The 14,393-nt window shown below is 52.5% G+C and overlaps 1 protein-coding gene across 1 annotated transcript; it reads left to right on the forward strand.

The window, feature by feature from the left end:
* The first annotated feature begins 233 nt into the window (after positions 1-233).
* Positions 234-12,945, forward strand: SAMD14 (sterile alpha motif domain containing 14). The gene is made up of 9 exons (XM_068978113.1): positions 234-276; positions 7,383-7,549; positions 7,975-8,263; positions 9,426-9,513; positions 9,595-9,669; positions 9,775-9,934; positions 11,569-11,688; positions 11,776-11,931; positions 12,793-12,945. The coding sequence occupies exons 1-9, from the start codon at positions 234-236 to the stop codon at positions 12,943-12,945; spliced, it is 1,251 nt and encodes a 416-aa protein (XP_068834214.1).
* The last annotated feature ends 1,448 nt before the right edge of the window (positions 12,946-14,393 follow it).

The raw sequence follows: 14,393 nt of genomic DNA on the forward strand, positions 1-14,393 counted from the left end.
TGTCTGCACCTTGGACTTGCTTCTGTCTCCTGCCCAAGCCCACCATCTGGGGTATGGTTCAGATGGTTTCTCTTCAAGGGGCTGGAGGAAGAGTTGTAAGGGAAGGTGAGGGGCTAGAAGGCCAGGAACAGGTAGCCATTGGCAGCTCCCTTACCTCCACCAACCGTGGTCTATTTCCTTCTTATCCATGGTTCTTTTTCCTCTCTCTCTTGTCCTCCCAGCTCTCTCGAGTCATGGCTTCTTCAAAGCTCCGAGAACCTGTGGACGAGGTTTTTGGTAAGTACTCTTTGACTCTATCTCTAGCCAAGGCTAAGAGGTTTTGAGGGAGGGAGTCCCGGGGACTTCACTGAGTGTGTATTTTGGCCTTAAAGTCTGAGTCTTTGTCACCACTATCTGAGTAGATATCCAGTTACAACAACAGTAATGATAATAAGGGCCCCTGTTTATTAAGTGCTTGTCTCATGCCAGGTACCAGGCTAGCACGGCCGTGTCACATGCCCTGTATCCCACCTGTTGTTGCTGTTATTCAGTCACTACCTCCTGTCCAACACTTTGTAACCCCATAAACTGCAGTTCACCAGCCTTTCCTGCCCTTTACTGTCTCTTGGAGTTTGTTCAGATTCATGTCCATTAAGTTGGTGATACAATCTAACCATGTCATCCTCTGCCACCTGCTTCTCATTTTGCCTTCAATCTTTCCCAGCATCAGGGTCTTTTCCAATGAGTCAGCTCGTCACATCAGGTGTCCAAAGTATTGGAGCTTCAGCTTCAGCATCAGTCCTTCAAATAAATATTCAGGGTTGACTTCCTTTAGGATTGATTAGTTTGATCTCCTTGCAGTCCAGGGGACTCTCAAAAGTCTTCTCCAGTATCACAATTCAAAAGCATCAATTCTTTGGCACTCAGCCTTCTTTATGGTCCAGCTCTCACATCTGTACATGACTACTGGATAAACCATAGCTTTGAGTATTCAGATCTTTGTGGGCAAAGTGATATCTCTGCTTTTTAATATGCTGTCTAGTTTTGTCAAAGCTTTCCTTCCAGGAAGCAAATATCTTTTAATTTCATGGCTGCAGTCATTGTCTGCAATGATTTTGGAGCCCAAGAAAATAAAATCTGTTACTGTTTCCACTTTTTCCCCTTTTATTTGCCATGAAGTAATGGGACCAGATGCCATGATCTTAGTTTTCTGAATGTTGAGTTTCAAGCCAGCTTTTTCACTCTCCTCTTTCACCCTCACCAAAAGACTCTTTAGTTCCTCTTGACTTTCTGCCATCAGAGTGGTATCATCTGCATATCTGAGGTTGTTGATATGTCTCTCCACAGTCTTGACTCCAGCTTGTGATTCATCCAGCCTGGATTTCACATGATGTACTCTGCACAGAAGTTAAATAAGCAAGGTGATAATATACAGCTTTGTCGTACTCCTTTTCTAATTTTGAACCAGTCGGTTGTTCCATGTCTGGTTCTAACTATTGCTTCTTGACTCACATACAGGTTTCTCAGGAGGCAGGTGAGGTGGTCTGATATTCCCATCTCTTTAAGAATTTTTCAGTTTGCTGTGATCCACACAGTCAAAGGCTTTAGTGTAGTCAGTGAAGCCGAAGTAGATGTTTTTCTGGAATTCCCTTGCTTTCTCCATGATCCAAAGAAAATTGGTAATTTGATCTCTGGTTCCTCTGCCTTTTCTAAACCCAGCTTCTACATCTGGAAGTTCTTGGTTCATGTAATTGGGAAGGATTTTGAGTATAACCTTGCTAACATGTGAATTGAGCACAATTTTACAATGTTTAGTTTGAACATTCTTTGACATTGTGCTTCTTTGGGATTAGAATGAAAACTGACCTTTTCCAGACCTGTGACCACTGCTGAGTTTTTCAAATTTGCTGACATATTGAGTGCAGCACTTTAACAGCATCATCTTTAGGATTTTAAACAGCGCAGCTGGAATTCCATCACCTTCACTAGCTTTGTTCATACTAATGCTTCCTAAGGCCCATTTGACTTCACACTCCAGGATGTCTGGCTCTTTGTGAGTGACCACACCATTGTGGTTCTCTAGGTCATTAAGACCTTTTTTTGTGTAGTTCTTCAGTGTGTTCTTGCCACCTCTTCTTAATCTCTTCTGCTTCTGTTAGGTCCATACCATTTCAGGACCATGTTTTGTCAGAACTCTTCACGATGACCTGTCCATCTTGGGTAGCCCTCACGGCATGGCTCATAGCATCACTGAGTTACACAAGCCGGTTTGTCATGACAAGGCTGTGATCCATGAAGGGGGTGTATCACTTTAACCCCACAATAATCCTAAGAAGTGTACCCATATAGCAGACATTAAGCCTAGGGCCCAGAGTGCTGTAGTGACTGGCTTTAAAGATCACACGGCAGTTTAGTGGCAGAGCTGGGACAAGAACTCCAGACTGCCCAACTCCCTGCTGGCAGTCACTGTGCCGTATACCAGGATCCGCCAGCAGAGGCAACACAGGTTACCGCCGAGTCCCATAAATAAGGGACCTCATCTACAAGATGTGCAGGAAAATAAAAAATGCATAACACACTTAGCATCTACACCCCCGGGGGACCCAGGATCGACCCGCTCTGTTCTGAGATGCGTGGACTCCCACACACACACCCTATTATTTGCCTCCTGCTGTCTTTATTGTGTGGATTAGAGAAAGACCACTGAGGGGACTAAGTTCCCAGCATGCACCCGGGGTGGAAAGGCCGTTTCCCAGCTGGATTCAGTGGAGGAGTCAGTGAGCAAAAGAAGGTGGAGGAACACGGCGGGAGAAGTGGAAGCAGAAAGCTGTCATGTACACAGCCATCAGGGCTCTCAAGCTGGGAAAGGCTCCTAGGTGTGGAATGCCATAGGGCCTCCAGCGTCTCCTCCCCTGCCTCTCCTCATCTCTACCTGCCTTGCGCTTCCTTTTCCTCCAGCCCTGCTCAACTGACTCTCCCCTGGGGCTGCCGCAGATCCTGGCGATGCCTGGAACTGCTGCCTCCTGGCTTCTGAGGAACTGCTTTCCGCCCCGGGCTCCCTGGGGCCTGTGCATGAAAGCTTTGCCTTGGGGACTCCCCTAGCCTCAAACAGTCTCTGGGCCTCAGACTCTGAATCTGTCCATCCTCACCCAGGTCCAGCCTGACTCCCGGCCTGGCAGAGGTGAACTCCCCCTTCCTTAGGCTTTTCAGCCACCAACCCCAGCCCAACCCTTCCTGTTTTCCTTCTCCCCAACCTGCAGAGGTAGCTGCCAGCCTGGCCGGCTTCCTGAAGAGAAAGGTGATGAAATATTCATGACTTCCCACAGCCTGGGGCTGGCTAACTCCCAGGGGGAGAGGGAGAGGGAGAGAGAGATGGAAGGAGGGATGGAAGGAGATGAGAGAAGCCTGGTAGAGCAAGGCACCAGGAGAGAAGCTGGCCCCATCTTGCCTTGGAAATCCCCAAGCCCCTTAGGAGGGAGTCCCTTTGCTCCCTAGACCCTCCACAGTGAGATGACCATGGTTCGACGTGGCCCGGATTCAGGTGCAGAGGGCCATTCTCCTTGGCCCAGGGCAGCTGGACACCAGCTAAGGCTGGACTGGTTGAGGATGCTCATCAGCTGCCTACCAGCGGTCCTGCCGTCTGTCCTTCGCTCCCTCTGCATTCTGGGCCGAACTTTGCTCTCTGAGGAGAGTAAGTGCCTGTAAACTAAGGGACTGAATTCACAAGTCTCTCCATCTCTGCCTCAGAGGAGGTGGGAAGGGCTTGGTAACTACTCGCTGAGCCTCTGGAGCCAGACTGCCTATAACCCTGGCTTGCTCTTCACCAGCCCTATCAGTTCAGTTCACTCACTCAGTTGTGTCTAACTTTTCGTGACCCTATGGACTGCAGCACGCCAGGCCTCCCTGTCCATCACCAACTCCTGGAACTTGCTCAAACTCATGTCCATTGAGTCAGTGATGCCATCCAACCATCTCATCCTCTGTCGTCCCCTTTTCCTCCTTCCTTCAATCTTTCCCTGCATCAGGATCTTTTCAAATGAGTCAGTTCTTCACATCAGGTGGCCAAATAATGGAGCTTCAGCTTCAGCATCAGTCCTTCCAATGAATATTCAGGATTGATTTCCTTTAGGATTGACTGGTTGGATCTCCTTGCAGTCCAAGGGACTCTCAAGAGTCTTCTCCAACACCACAGTTCAAAAGCATCAATTCCTCTGCACTCAGCTTTCTTTATGGTACAACTCTAACATCCATACATGACTACTGGAAAAATCATAGCTTTGACTAGATGGACCTTTGTCAGCAAAGTAATGTCTCTCCTTTTTAATATGCTGTCTAGGTTTGCCATAGCTTTTCCAGCCCTATAACCCTCAGGCAAATTAAGGCTGCCCTGAGAATTCCTGGAGTCTCCTTGGGTTGTGGGGAGGTTTAAATGAGCTAGTAGTTATAAAACACTTAGGACACTTGTACACACACACACACTGTCACACACACAATGTTCTGTGCCTGTTAGTGCAATGAACAAAATAGAAAAACATCTGCCTTCATGGAGCTGACATTTTGATAGGTGGAGAGAGACAATAAACCAAATAACATATATGATACACCAGAGAATGATAAATGATATAGGAAAAAATTTAGCTGTGGGTTTTAGGGATATTCTAAATTGAGCGGTCTCTCAGTGAGAGAAAACATTTAAGCAGAGACCTGAAGGAGCTGAAAGAAGGAACTGTGCAGAAATCTATGGCAAGAGCCTTGCAGGAAAGGGAAGGGGAAGTGCAAAGGCCCTGAGGTGTAGGACAGCTTGTATAAGGAAGAGCCAGGGTGGCTGGAGCAGAGGGACGAAGAGGGAGAGCGTTTCTGAACAGCCTGAGTCTAAAGGCCATGCTGAGAACTCAGCTTCTTCCTGTGTGAGATGGAAGTCAGTGGAGGTTCTGAGTGGAGGGAGGAGTAACACGAGCTGACATGCTTTATCAGGATCACTCTGGCTGCTGGGTTGGAAATAGACTGTAAATGGGAAAGGGAGGCAGCGGGAAGACTCGCTGGGAGGATCTGTAACAATGAGTCAAGAGGTGATGGTGACCTAGACCAGGGATCTGTATGTTCTACTCCTTTCCTCTCCCTTCCTCTTTCTCCCCACATGTAGGCACGTATGTAAGTGTGTGTATACAAAGACACATATACACAATATTTTATTGTGGGAAATGAAAAGTAGAGACCAGCACAAAGTACCCCATGATACACTTACGTACATATCACTCAGCCTCAAGTATCATCAACTCATGGACAGTCTTGTTTCAGCTACATCCCCTTCCTCTCTTCTCTCCTAATTTCCTGGATTATTTTGAACCTTATCCAAAACATCATGTCATTTCACCAAAAATATCTCAGCATGTTTAGATATATTTCCAAAGTAGAGCTAACAGGAATTGTGGTTGGATCAGTTTGTAGGGTAGGAGGGAGAGGGAGGAATCAAGGGTGACTCCACGGTTTGGCCTTAGTAGCTGGAAGAATGGAGCTGTCATTCACTGAGATGGGTAGACTGGGCAGCTTGTGGGGTAAGGACGTCAGGAGTCCAATCGTAACGTACATTGAAGATGTCCATTGGACATCCAAGTGAAGGTGTCAAGTAGGGAGCTGGACCCATGAATTACCAACTGGGTCTAGGTCTGAGAGGGCTTCCCTTGTGGCTCAGCTAGTAAAGAATTAGCCTGCAGTGTGAGAGACCTGGGTTCAATCCCTGGGTTGGGAAGATACCCTGGAGAAGGGAAAGGCTACCCACTCCAGTATTCTGGCCTAGAGAATTCCATGGACTGTATAGTCCAGGGGGTCACAGAGAGTCAGGAATGACTGAGTGACTTTCACTCACTTTACTAGGTCTGAGAGGGTGACTGGGTAGACAGTGGGGTCTTTCACAGAGCCAGGGACGGAGGCAAGGCGGTGCATTCGTTTGATGGACTGAGTTTGAGGTGTCTGGGTGCTTTAGATGTGGCAGGTGTTGAGGTGCTCAGACTTGGAATTCAGGGGAGGAATCAGAGCTGGAAATAGATATAGGTGGTAGTTCAGCCACAGGGGTGATTTAAGGTGCATCTACAGACAAAAGAAAGAGGAGCAGGCAAAGCAGGGCAAGCAGGAGTGATGGGTTGGGGTCCCTGAGATCACGGAGGGTGGAGTGGTGAAGAAAGGTCTTAAGCCATGATGATATGGGAAGAACTCTTTCTGCCTGGAGAATCTCAGGGACACGGCAGAAAGAAGTCTGTATTTTAGGGTGGAACAAATGGAAAGTGAAACTCGGAGCTGTAGGGTTTGTGCATAATCTGGTGGGTTTGCCTACCCTTCCACGTTGTCCTCATCCAGGACCTAGCCCTGGGCCATGTACCCCAGGACGGGAGAGAGAGGCTTCAGGGGTCTGTGGGCTCTCCTCTTTGCCACTGGCTTCTAGGGCTCCCTCTAGTTAACTGTGAGTCATCTAGCTGCTCAACAGTACTGTCTCTGAGTGTGATCCTGGGCATGGCACAGAAAGCCAGCATCCCCAGCAGGGCCAGTCTCTGGAGCAAGACTGTGTGAGCATGCTCAGTCATGTCCAACTCTTTGTGATCCCATGGACTGTAGCCCACCAGGCTCTTCTGTCCATGGAATTTTCCAGGCAAGAATACTGTAGTGGGTTGCCAGCCCTTCCTCCAGAGGATCTTCCCAACCCAGGGACTGAAACTGTGTCTTTTGTGTCTCCTACATTGGCAGGTGAATTCTTAATCACTGCACCACCTGGAGCCAGAGCTAGATTAGCCAGGCTCAAATCCCAGACTGTTTGCTAGGGGCGGGCCTCAGGCATGAGACCTGACCTCTCCGATCCTCAGTTTGCTTAGCTGTGAAATGGGAATACAAGCTATCCCTAGCCTGTGGGTTGTTCTGAGTAGACAAGGTGATGAATGTACATTCTGACACGTAGTTGGCACTTCTTCAGTGCCAGCCATTACATCTGTGCTCTCTCCAGCCTCATCTTCCAGTGTTTCCCTCCACAAACCTGCCCTCTCATTGCTCTGGAGGCATCCTGCCCCCAGCTTCCCTTCCTCTCAGTGTAGCATATGCCAGTGTTGCCAGCCTCCTCTCTTGTAAACTCCCAGACAGACCTGAAGACCCAGCTTTGGTGTTTCCTCCTCCAAACAGGACAGTCCTGTCCTCTGTGCCTGTGAGAGGGTCTATCACACACTATATTTACAAGCTGACATCTCCAGCTCCCTGGGAGACTGTGAGAGACCTGGTTTTCCATCTCACTGGACTACGAGCGCCCAACACTTGAGACATTGTTGAATGTCTGGGTGTGCGTGCAGGTGGCCACTTGAGGCGTGCCTCTGGGTGTGCTGTCCTTGTGTATCTGGTCTCTGTCCCTCTTCCCTGGTTTGCAGACCTGGACTTGGCAGTGCCAGAAACCGTCAGACTGGACAGCAGTTTACACAAGGCCCGGGCCCAACTACTGGCCAAGGGCCGAAGACACCGGCCCTCTCGCTCCAGACTTCGGGACAGTGCCAGCTCTGCAGAGGATGGTGAAGGCTCCGATGGGCCTGGAGGCAAGGTTGGGGCAATCCCCTCAATCACCATACCCTACCCACCCTTCTTGCCCCTGGATAATCCCTCCAAACCACTCTTCCAGGGAAACCACACCCCTAGACTTCTCAGATAACAAGGCTGACAAATATTAGCTGCAGTTCAATTCTGGCTCATTTCATCCTTTCAAGGAAGGTATTACCCCATTTTCCAGACGAGGAAACTGAAGCTCTAAGAGTTTCACTAACAAAGTTACACAGTAAGTGATGGAGGCCGGATGCAGCCCTTGCCTCTGTGACCGGAAGATCCATCTCTCACTGTTCGCTGCCCAGCCACCCCTCGGCCCAAGGCACGAGGAAGCCCTCCCTCCAGGCCGAGGAGGCCCTAGGAGCTCGGGCTCCCCTCCGGGAAGAGGGGAAGAGGGTAGGCGGTGAGCAGCTGCCCCTCCTCCAGGGAGCCGACGGCTGCGGGAGCCCCCTGCACCGGCTGCGATCGCCTCTGCACTCTGGCCCGGGGTCCCCAGCGGGGGGCTCCTTCTGCCTGGAGCCCCCGGGATTGCGGCGCAGCCTGGACGAGGACGAGCCGCCGCCCTCACCGCTCGCACGCTACCGGCCCCTGCACAACGCCGCCTCGCACGAGGGTCTGGCCGCCGCCTCCGGCTCGCCGCCCCGCTCCGCTGCCTCGTCCGACAGCTCGCCCAGCTTTGTGCGCCGACAACCTCGCGCCGAGCTGCACAGCGAAGGTGAGCAGCGGCCGGCGCGGCGCCCCCTGCCGGCACGCGCTGCTTTGGACTCCGAAGCAATTGGCCGGACCTCGGGTTTGGCACAGGGTGGCTCAGGGGAGGTGGGGAATAAAGACCATGGTTCATTCATTTATTTCCAGAGAGCCTTAATGTGTGCCAGACATTGTCTGGGCCCTGGGACACACAAAAGAGCAAGCAGATGCTGTCCTCGTCCTCGCGAGGCTCATAAGTTCTAGGGGAAACAGTCAAAGAATTCCTTATAGTTTGAGGGGAAGCAATCTCTTAATTAAATGTATAGGTAGGTACAAGGTGTCAGTTCAGTCGCTCAGTCGTGTCCGACTCTTTGCGACCCCATGAATCGCAGCACACCATGCCTCCCTGTCCATCACCATCTCCTGGAGTTCACCCAGACTCATGTCCATCGAGTCCGTGATGCCATCCAGCCATCTCATCCTCGGTCGTCCCCTTCTCCTCCTGCCCCCAATCCCTCCCAGCATCAGAGCCTTTTCCAATGAGTCAACTCTTCGCATGAGGTGGCCAAAGTACTGGAGCTTCAGCTTTATCATCATTCCTTCCAAAGAAATCCCAGGGTTGATCTCCTTCAGAATGGACTGGTTGGATCTTGAGTGCTATTTGAGAAAGGGAACGCAGGGCGGGAGGACATTTATCAGGTTGAAAACATCCTGGGAGCAGTTGGGAGCCTCCTGCAAGGCTTCTTGAGGAAGTGACATGTGAGCCAAGATTAGAAGGTTGGTTACAAGTTGGCCAAGATAAAATTAACAGTAAAGAGTAGCGATCCCTACTTTTCAAGAGTGGTTTATGGTTTGTATAAGGCTTTCATAAACATCCTATTCAGTTCAGTTCAGTCGCTCAGTCGTGTCCCACTCTTTGCAACCCCATGGACTGCAGCAAGCCAGGCTTCCCTGTCCTTCACTATCTCATCCTATTAGGTCTCATGAAATAGGCAGTGTTATTGGCCCCATATTTAAGATGCAGGAAGCTCAGAGAGGTAGTGACTTGTCCTAGGTCACACAGCTAGTGAAGGGCATCAGAGTAAGGTTGCCTGATTCTAAGTCAAGAGAATTTCTGTCACCTTATTGGAAATTGAAAGAGGCAGACAAGCCACCACATAGGCAATTTCCTTCCTTTTCTTCCTCGAAAGATGACAGCCGGGATGCCAGCCCACCTGAGCCCGCCAGCCCTACCATTGGCCTGGATAAGAAGACTCGCCGCAAGTTCCTGGACCTGGGGTGAGTGACCAGAAAGAAAGGCTTGGGCATTGGGTAGCACAATGGGCAGCACTGTTCCACTCCCCCTTGCCCTCCCCACAGGGTCACCTTACGCCGAGCATCCACTAGTAAGAGCCGGAAGGACAAGGGCAGCAACCGTCTGTCCATGGGCAGCAGGTGAGAGGTACCCACAGCCCCTCAGCCACAGCTTCTGCCTGTAACTCCCTGTGGTTCCAGCCCTCTCCTCGTTGCCCGCGCCCACGCAGCGTACTCTCTCTGCAGGGAGTCAGTGGAGGGGTCCAGCAAGTCAGGGGGCTCCCCGTTCCTGCCCTTTTCCTGGTTCACAGACAGTGGCAAAGGCTCCGCATCTTCTGGCAGCACCACCTCCCCGTCCTGCTCCCCTAAACGCGAGGGTTTCAGCCCTAAGAAGTCAGCTTCTCAGGTGAGTCCATGGCCTCCAGGCCTCCATCCTGGCCCCCAGACTCAGGTGACATGAGGACATACTTCACCCTGGCTTGGGCCTGGATCCGGGCATTCCTGGAGTCCATCTGTCCATCCAAGGAGCCATTCAGTGATCATTAATTCATCCAGTCTCTGAGTTCAGGCATTCACTTGTTCACTTGTTTGTATGCCAAGTGGTTCCTCTGTTGATTCATTCATCGCTGTCTCCATCCAACACACGTAACTGAGCACTATGATCCCCTAGTACACCAGCCTGCTGCTGCTAAGTTGCTTCAGTCGTGTCCGACTCTGTGCAACCCCATAGAAGGCAGCCCGCCAGGCTCCCCTGTCTCTGGGATTCTCCAGGCAAGAACACTGGAGTGGGTTGCCATTTCCTTCTCCAATGCATGAAAGTGAAAAGTGAAAGTGAAGTCGCTCAGTCGTGTCCGACTCTTAGTGACTCCATGGACTGCAGCCCACTAGGCTCCTCCATCCATGGGATTTTCCAGGCAAGAGTAGGGGTCCTCTGTTCCCGCTAACTCTTCTGCCTGGCTCAGTTCTGACTCCACATCCTGTATTAGGAGCTGGACTACATGCGGTACAGTGAGGCTGGGGGGAACAGAGATGAACAGGACCGCAACCTAGCTAGTGCTTGGAAAGTTCACAACCCTGTGGTGAAGTGAGACCGAGGAACGGAAGCAACAGTGAGCGCCTATTTATGTTCACTAGGATTCTGTGGCCTACAAAGCTCCAAAAGCACTTTTGTTTACCCTCACAAAGGTTCAGTGAAGTAGGGAGGGCAGGCACATTCATCCCTATTGTGAAGTGAAGTGAAGTGAAAGGCACTCAGTCGTGTCTCTTTGTGACCCCCTGGACTGTACAGTTCATGGAATTCTCCAGGCCAGAATCCTGGGGTGGGTAGCCATTCCCTTCTCCAGAGGATCTTCCCAACCCAGGGATTGAACCCAGGTCTCCCGCATGGGAGGCAGATCCTTTACCAGCTGAGCCACCAGGGAAGCTCATATTGTACAGATGGACAAATGCGGGCCCAGACTGAAGGGAATTGCCTACAGACTCAACTGGATTTAGACGCCAGGCTCTAATGACCCCCAGCCCTGTGCTTGTTCTGTGATTCTGTTCCTGTGTGCAGCCAGGTCAGAGAAGATCAGGAAACTGTAAATTCAGGAGCGAAAGGGTCCCTCTCCCACACCCTCCCTCCATCCCTCCCTTTCTTCCATTGTGCTGGGCCCTGGTGAACAGACGCAGCCCAGGCCCTCGTAGAGCTGAGTCCAGTGAAGACACGACATCTAACCAGGTTTTTATAAGCCGGGGTGCTGGAGGCCATGCTGGAGAGGCTCAAGGCAGAAACATCTGACCCAGCCCGGGGGAATCCCAGTCAGCTGTCAAGGAAGCCACAGCAGCGTGACCTCCATTCCCACTAACTGCTCAGTTCTAGCCCTACAGCCTTGCTCTGTGTGCCTGCCCAGCTTCTGGTTCACATCCAAGGGCCCTGAGAAACTCCTGGTGCCTGGCCCTGGACTTCAGCTCCATCTGAATGGGGATGGTGGGTTGCGGGTTGCTGCCCTGGGCTTGAGGTGAGCTCTCTCCTCAGCAGTATGCTCCCTTTCCATCTAGGAATCCACCCTGAGTGATGATTCCACACCCCCCAGCAGCAGCCCCAAGATCCCAAGTGGTCCCCGGCAGGCGGCCAAGTGTTCCTACCCCTACCACACTCTTTCCCAGTCTTCCGATGAGGTAAGCAGGCCCTGACCTCTGACACAGCCAGATGTGTGGGCCACAGGGCACACCCTGCCCCCTCACTCTCCTTGGTCTCCACCCCAGTTTCTGGATGAGCCTCTTCCCACCGTCTACCACTGGACCAGTCAGCAGGTGGGCCAGTGGCTGCACAGCCTCAACCTGGAGCAGTATGCTGCTGAGTTTGCTGCGCGGCAGGTAGATGGGCCGCAGTTACTGCAGCTGGATGGAAGCAAACTGAAGGTGGGTTGGGGTGGGGGGACCACCACTCAGTTGGATCCCTGAGGCAGCCTTCAAGGATTGGGATCCCCTCATCCTGACCTTTCCACTCCCTTTAAGACCACTGCCCTGACCTCTGATGTCTAGGCAAGATCCTTGATCTTTGCTCTCTAGCATGGATTCCCTCCCAGTCTTGACTCCAGCCCCGTTCCTCAATCTGACCTTCGAGCTCCAGCAGTCTTCAGGTTGATCTATGATCTTGAGGACTAGCCTATCATCTGACTCTTGACTCTAATGAGCCTCCCCTGGTCATCTCATCTGAATTTTGGAGTCTTCATCTCGAAGACTAAAAATCTTGGAGGCTGGTGGTTGTGGGAGGCAAGTAGGGGGAGGGAGGGAGGGTGTCAGAGGTGGTGCTCTGGGCTCTGTTCTGGGGGCTTCTGGCCTATTTTGCACAGTCTGCTTAGTTGCTTGGGGGAGCAGTGGTGAGGAGAGTCCCCGAGAAGTCTTTGGAACAGGGAGGGGCCTCAGCTACTGACTGGCTGTGTGACCTCGGACAAACTCACTTCCTATCTCTGGCCTCACTGAATCTGGCAGAGTTATTCCAAGGCTGAAATCCTGAGTTGAGGGATAGGAGCCAAGGATTAGGGTGGGGAAGGGGCAAAGGGCCTGGAACCCTGCACCATTTACCCTCATCTCTCCCAGCCACTCCCATTCCAAATTTTTCCCTGAGGGTTCTGATCCATCAGCAAGCCTGGGAGGTGGAGGCTGAGGGCTGGCAGAGCTCCAGCAAGAATACACCTGGGGTACAGAGAACCCCGGGCTTGGGTTGGCCAGGTGTGGGGCTCTGGGGCTCTTCACTTCACCCTTGGATCCCTCCCCCAGAGTCTGGGGCTCAGCAACTCGCATGATCGGGCACTGGTGAAGCGGAAGTTGAAGGAGCTGGCGGCGGCAGCTGAGAAGGAGCGCAAGGCCCAGGAGAAGGCTGCACGGCAGCGTGAGAAGCTCCGGCGCAGGGAGGAGGCCAAGAAGAGCTAGGGAGACGGGCGGGCAGGTGCTGGCACCCGGCTCGGGAAGCTGCTGGGCTCTGCGGGCACAGGCCGCCTTAGGAGGCGGGGCCTGGGCACCAGGCTTGGGTTGGCCTGGCTCCATGCTCTCAGGAGGAACAGCCCTCTCACCCTGTCATCTGTCTGGACCCAGATCCCTCAGAGAGAGAGACCCAGGGGAGAGGACCCAGTAATAAATCCCCTTGCAAGGACTTTTTGGCACAAAGTTCCTGGGGAAGTGGCAGATTATGGGCAGAGAGGCCAGGGCTGAAGCAAATCAGGGAGCCCAGAGGTGCCTGAGTAATTCTGACCCTGTTCCCTCAGGCCATGGGGGTCCTGGGGCTGCCAGTGAACTAGGAGGCCTGCATACCTTCCAGAGGCCCTGGGCTCAGAGATATGGGCTGAGCCTCTCTGCAGCAGCAGGTGGATAAAGTAGTTCCTTTCCAGCTCTCCCAGGTGACTGTATGTCAAGAGCTCTGCAGGAGGCTGGTGGGCCTGCAGCAAGTTGCACTCGAAGTAAACTCCCAGTCTGCACTCCTCAACAGGAGAGCAGAGAAGGCAGCCCGATTATCCTGCGTCATCTTTGCAAGAGCTTTAGAAGGAAGGGGGGTTCTCAGCGGTAAGATGATGCCCTTGTAGGTCTGGCCATCCTGAGGCCCACACAAAGCCTGGGTTTTGACCGACTCTCCAAGTTGGGCCCACTTCTGCTGCTCCTGCAGAGGCCACCTGGAACCTCCCTGAAGATGGCAAACTTGGGAACTGGGGGGGACAAATGACACCCCCATCAATACCTAGATGGCCCTTAACTGGTGAATTCTCATCCCAGCCAGGCAGAGAGGCAAAATCTGGGAGGCCCCCTGAAAGCTGCTAAACTGAAAGGTTCATCAGCCCTCCCCAACCTGTCCTGGTTCTTATCAGGGCCTCTGTGGGCTCCAGAACTGGCAGACAGGAGGGGTGGGGCCCGCTCCCTGGGTGGGGGTGGAAGCCATCCCAGCAGCCCAGGGAAGGTGTCTGTCCTTCTAGGGTGAGTGTGTTCATGTCCAGGCATGGTGCTGGCCAGCCTTCGCAGCACTGGCCAGAGTTTGCAGTAAGGTCAGAGGCCTTAGACTAGAAACCTCCCTTCACCTCCTCCCACCAGCGTGGAGCAGCAGACAGGCCCCCATACACCCACTCCCCTCACTCCAGCCCAAGGGCTGTGGCTGTGACCCCTGTTCTCTGGGTCTCAATTCTTTTTTCCTTCCTGCTGTCTGTGCTGGGAGAGGGGCTTCAGAGGGGGGACTGGACATGGGGGCACTAGTACCACCTGGGCCCCAGAGGGGCTGGTGGGGAGGATGGAAAGCTCCCAAGTCCTTGAAGCCATCAGGAGCTATCTGGGCGCCCACCTGCATGTGAAGGGGGAGGCGGCACTTAGATTCTCTCAATAAACGCTTATGATGTGCC

Source organism: Capricornis sumatraensis, chromosome 8, assembly GCF_032405125.1.
Source record: "Capricornis sumatraensis isolate serow.1 chromosome 8, serow.2, whole genome shotgun sequence".
NCBI classification, from domain to species: domain Eukaryota; kingdom Metazoa; phylum Chordata; class Mammalia; order Artiodactyla; family Bovidae; genus Capricornis; species Capricornis sumatraensis.

What these genes read in the sequence shown, in the direction of transcription:
- SAMD14 (XM_068978113.1), top strand. Translation starts at nt 234, where the DNA reads ATGGCTTCTTCAAAGCTCCGAGAACCTGTGGACGAGGTTTTTG. An exon ending in CTAAGAAGTCAGCTTCTCAG is followed by an intron (nt 9,935 to 11,568) that starts GTGAGTCCATGG and finishes CTTTCCATCTAG; the next exon opens with GAATCCACCCTGAGTGATGA. An exon ending in TTTCCCAGTCTTCCGATGAG is followed by an intron (nt 11,689 to 11,775) that starts GTAAGCAGGCCC and finishes TCTCCACCCCAG; the next exon opens with TTTCTGGATGAGCCTCTTCC.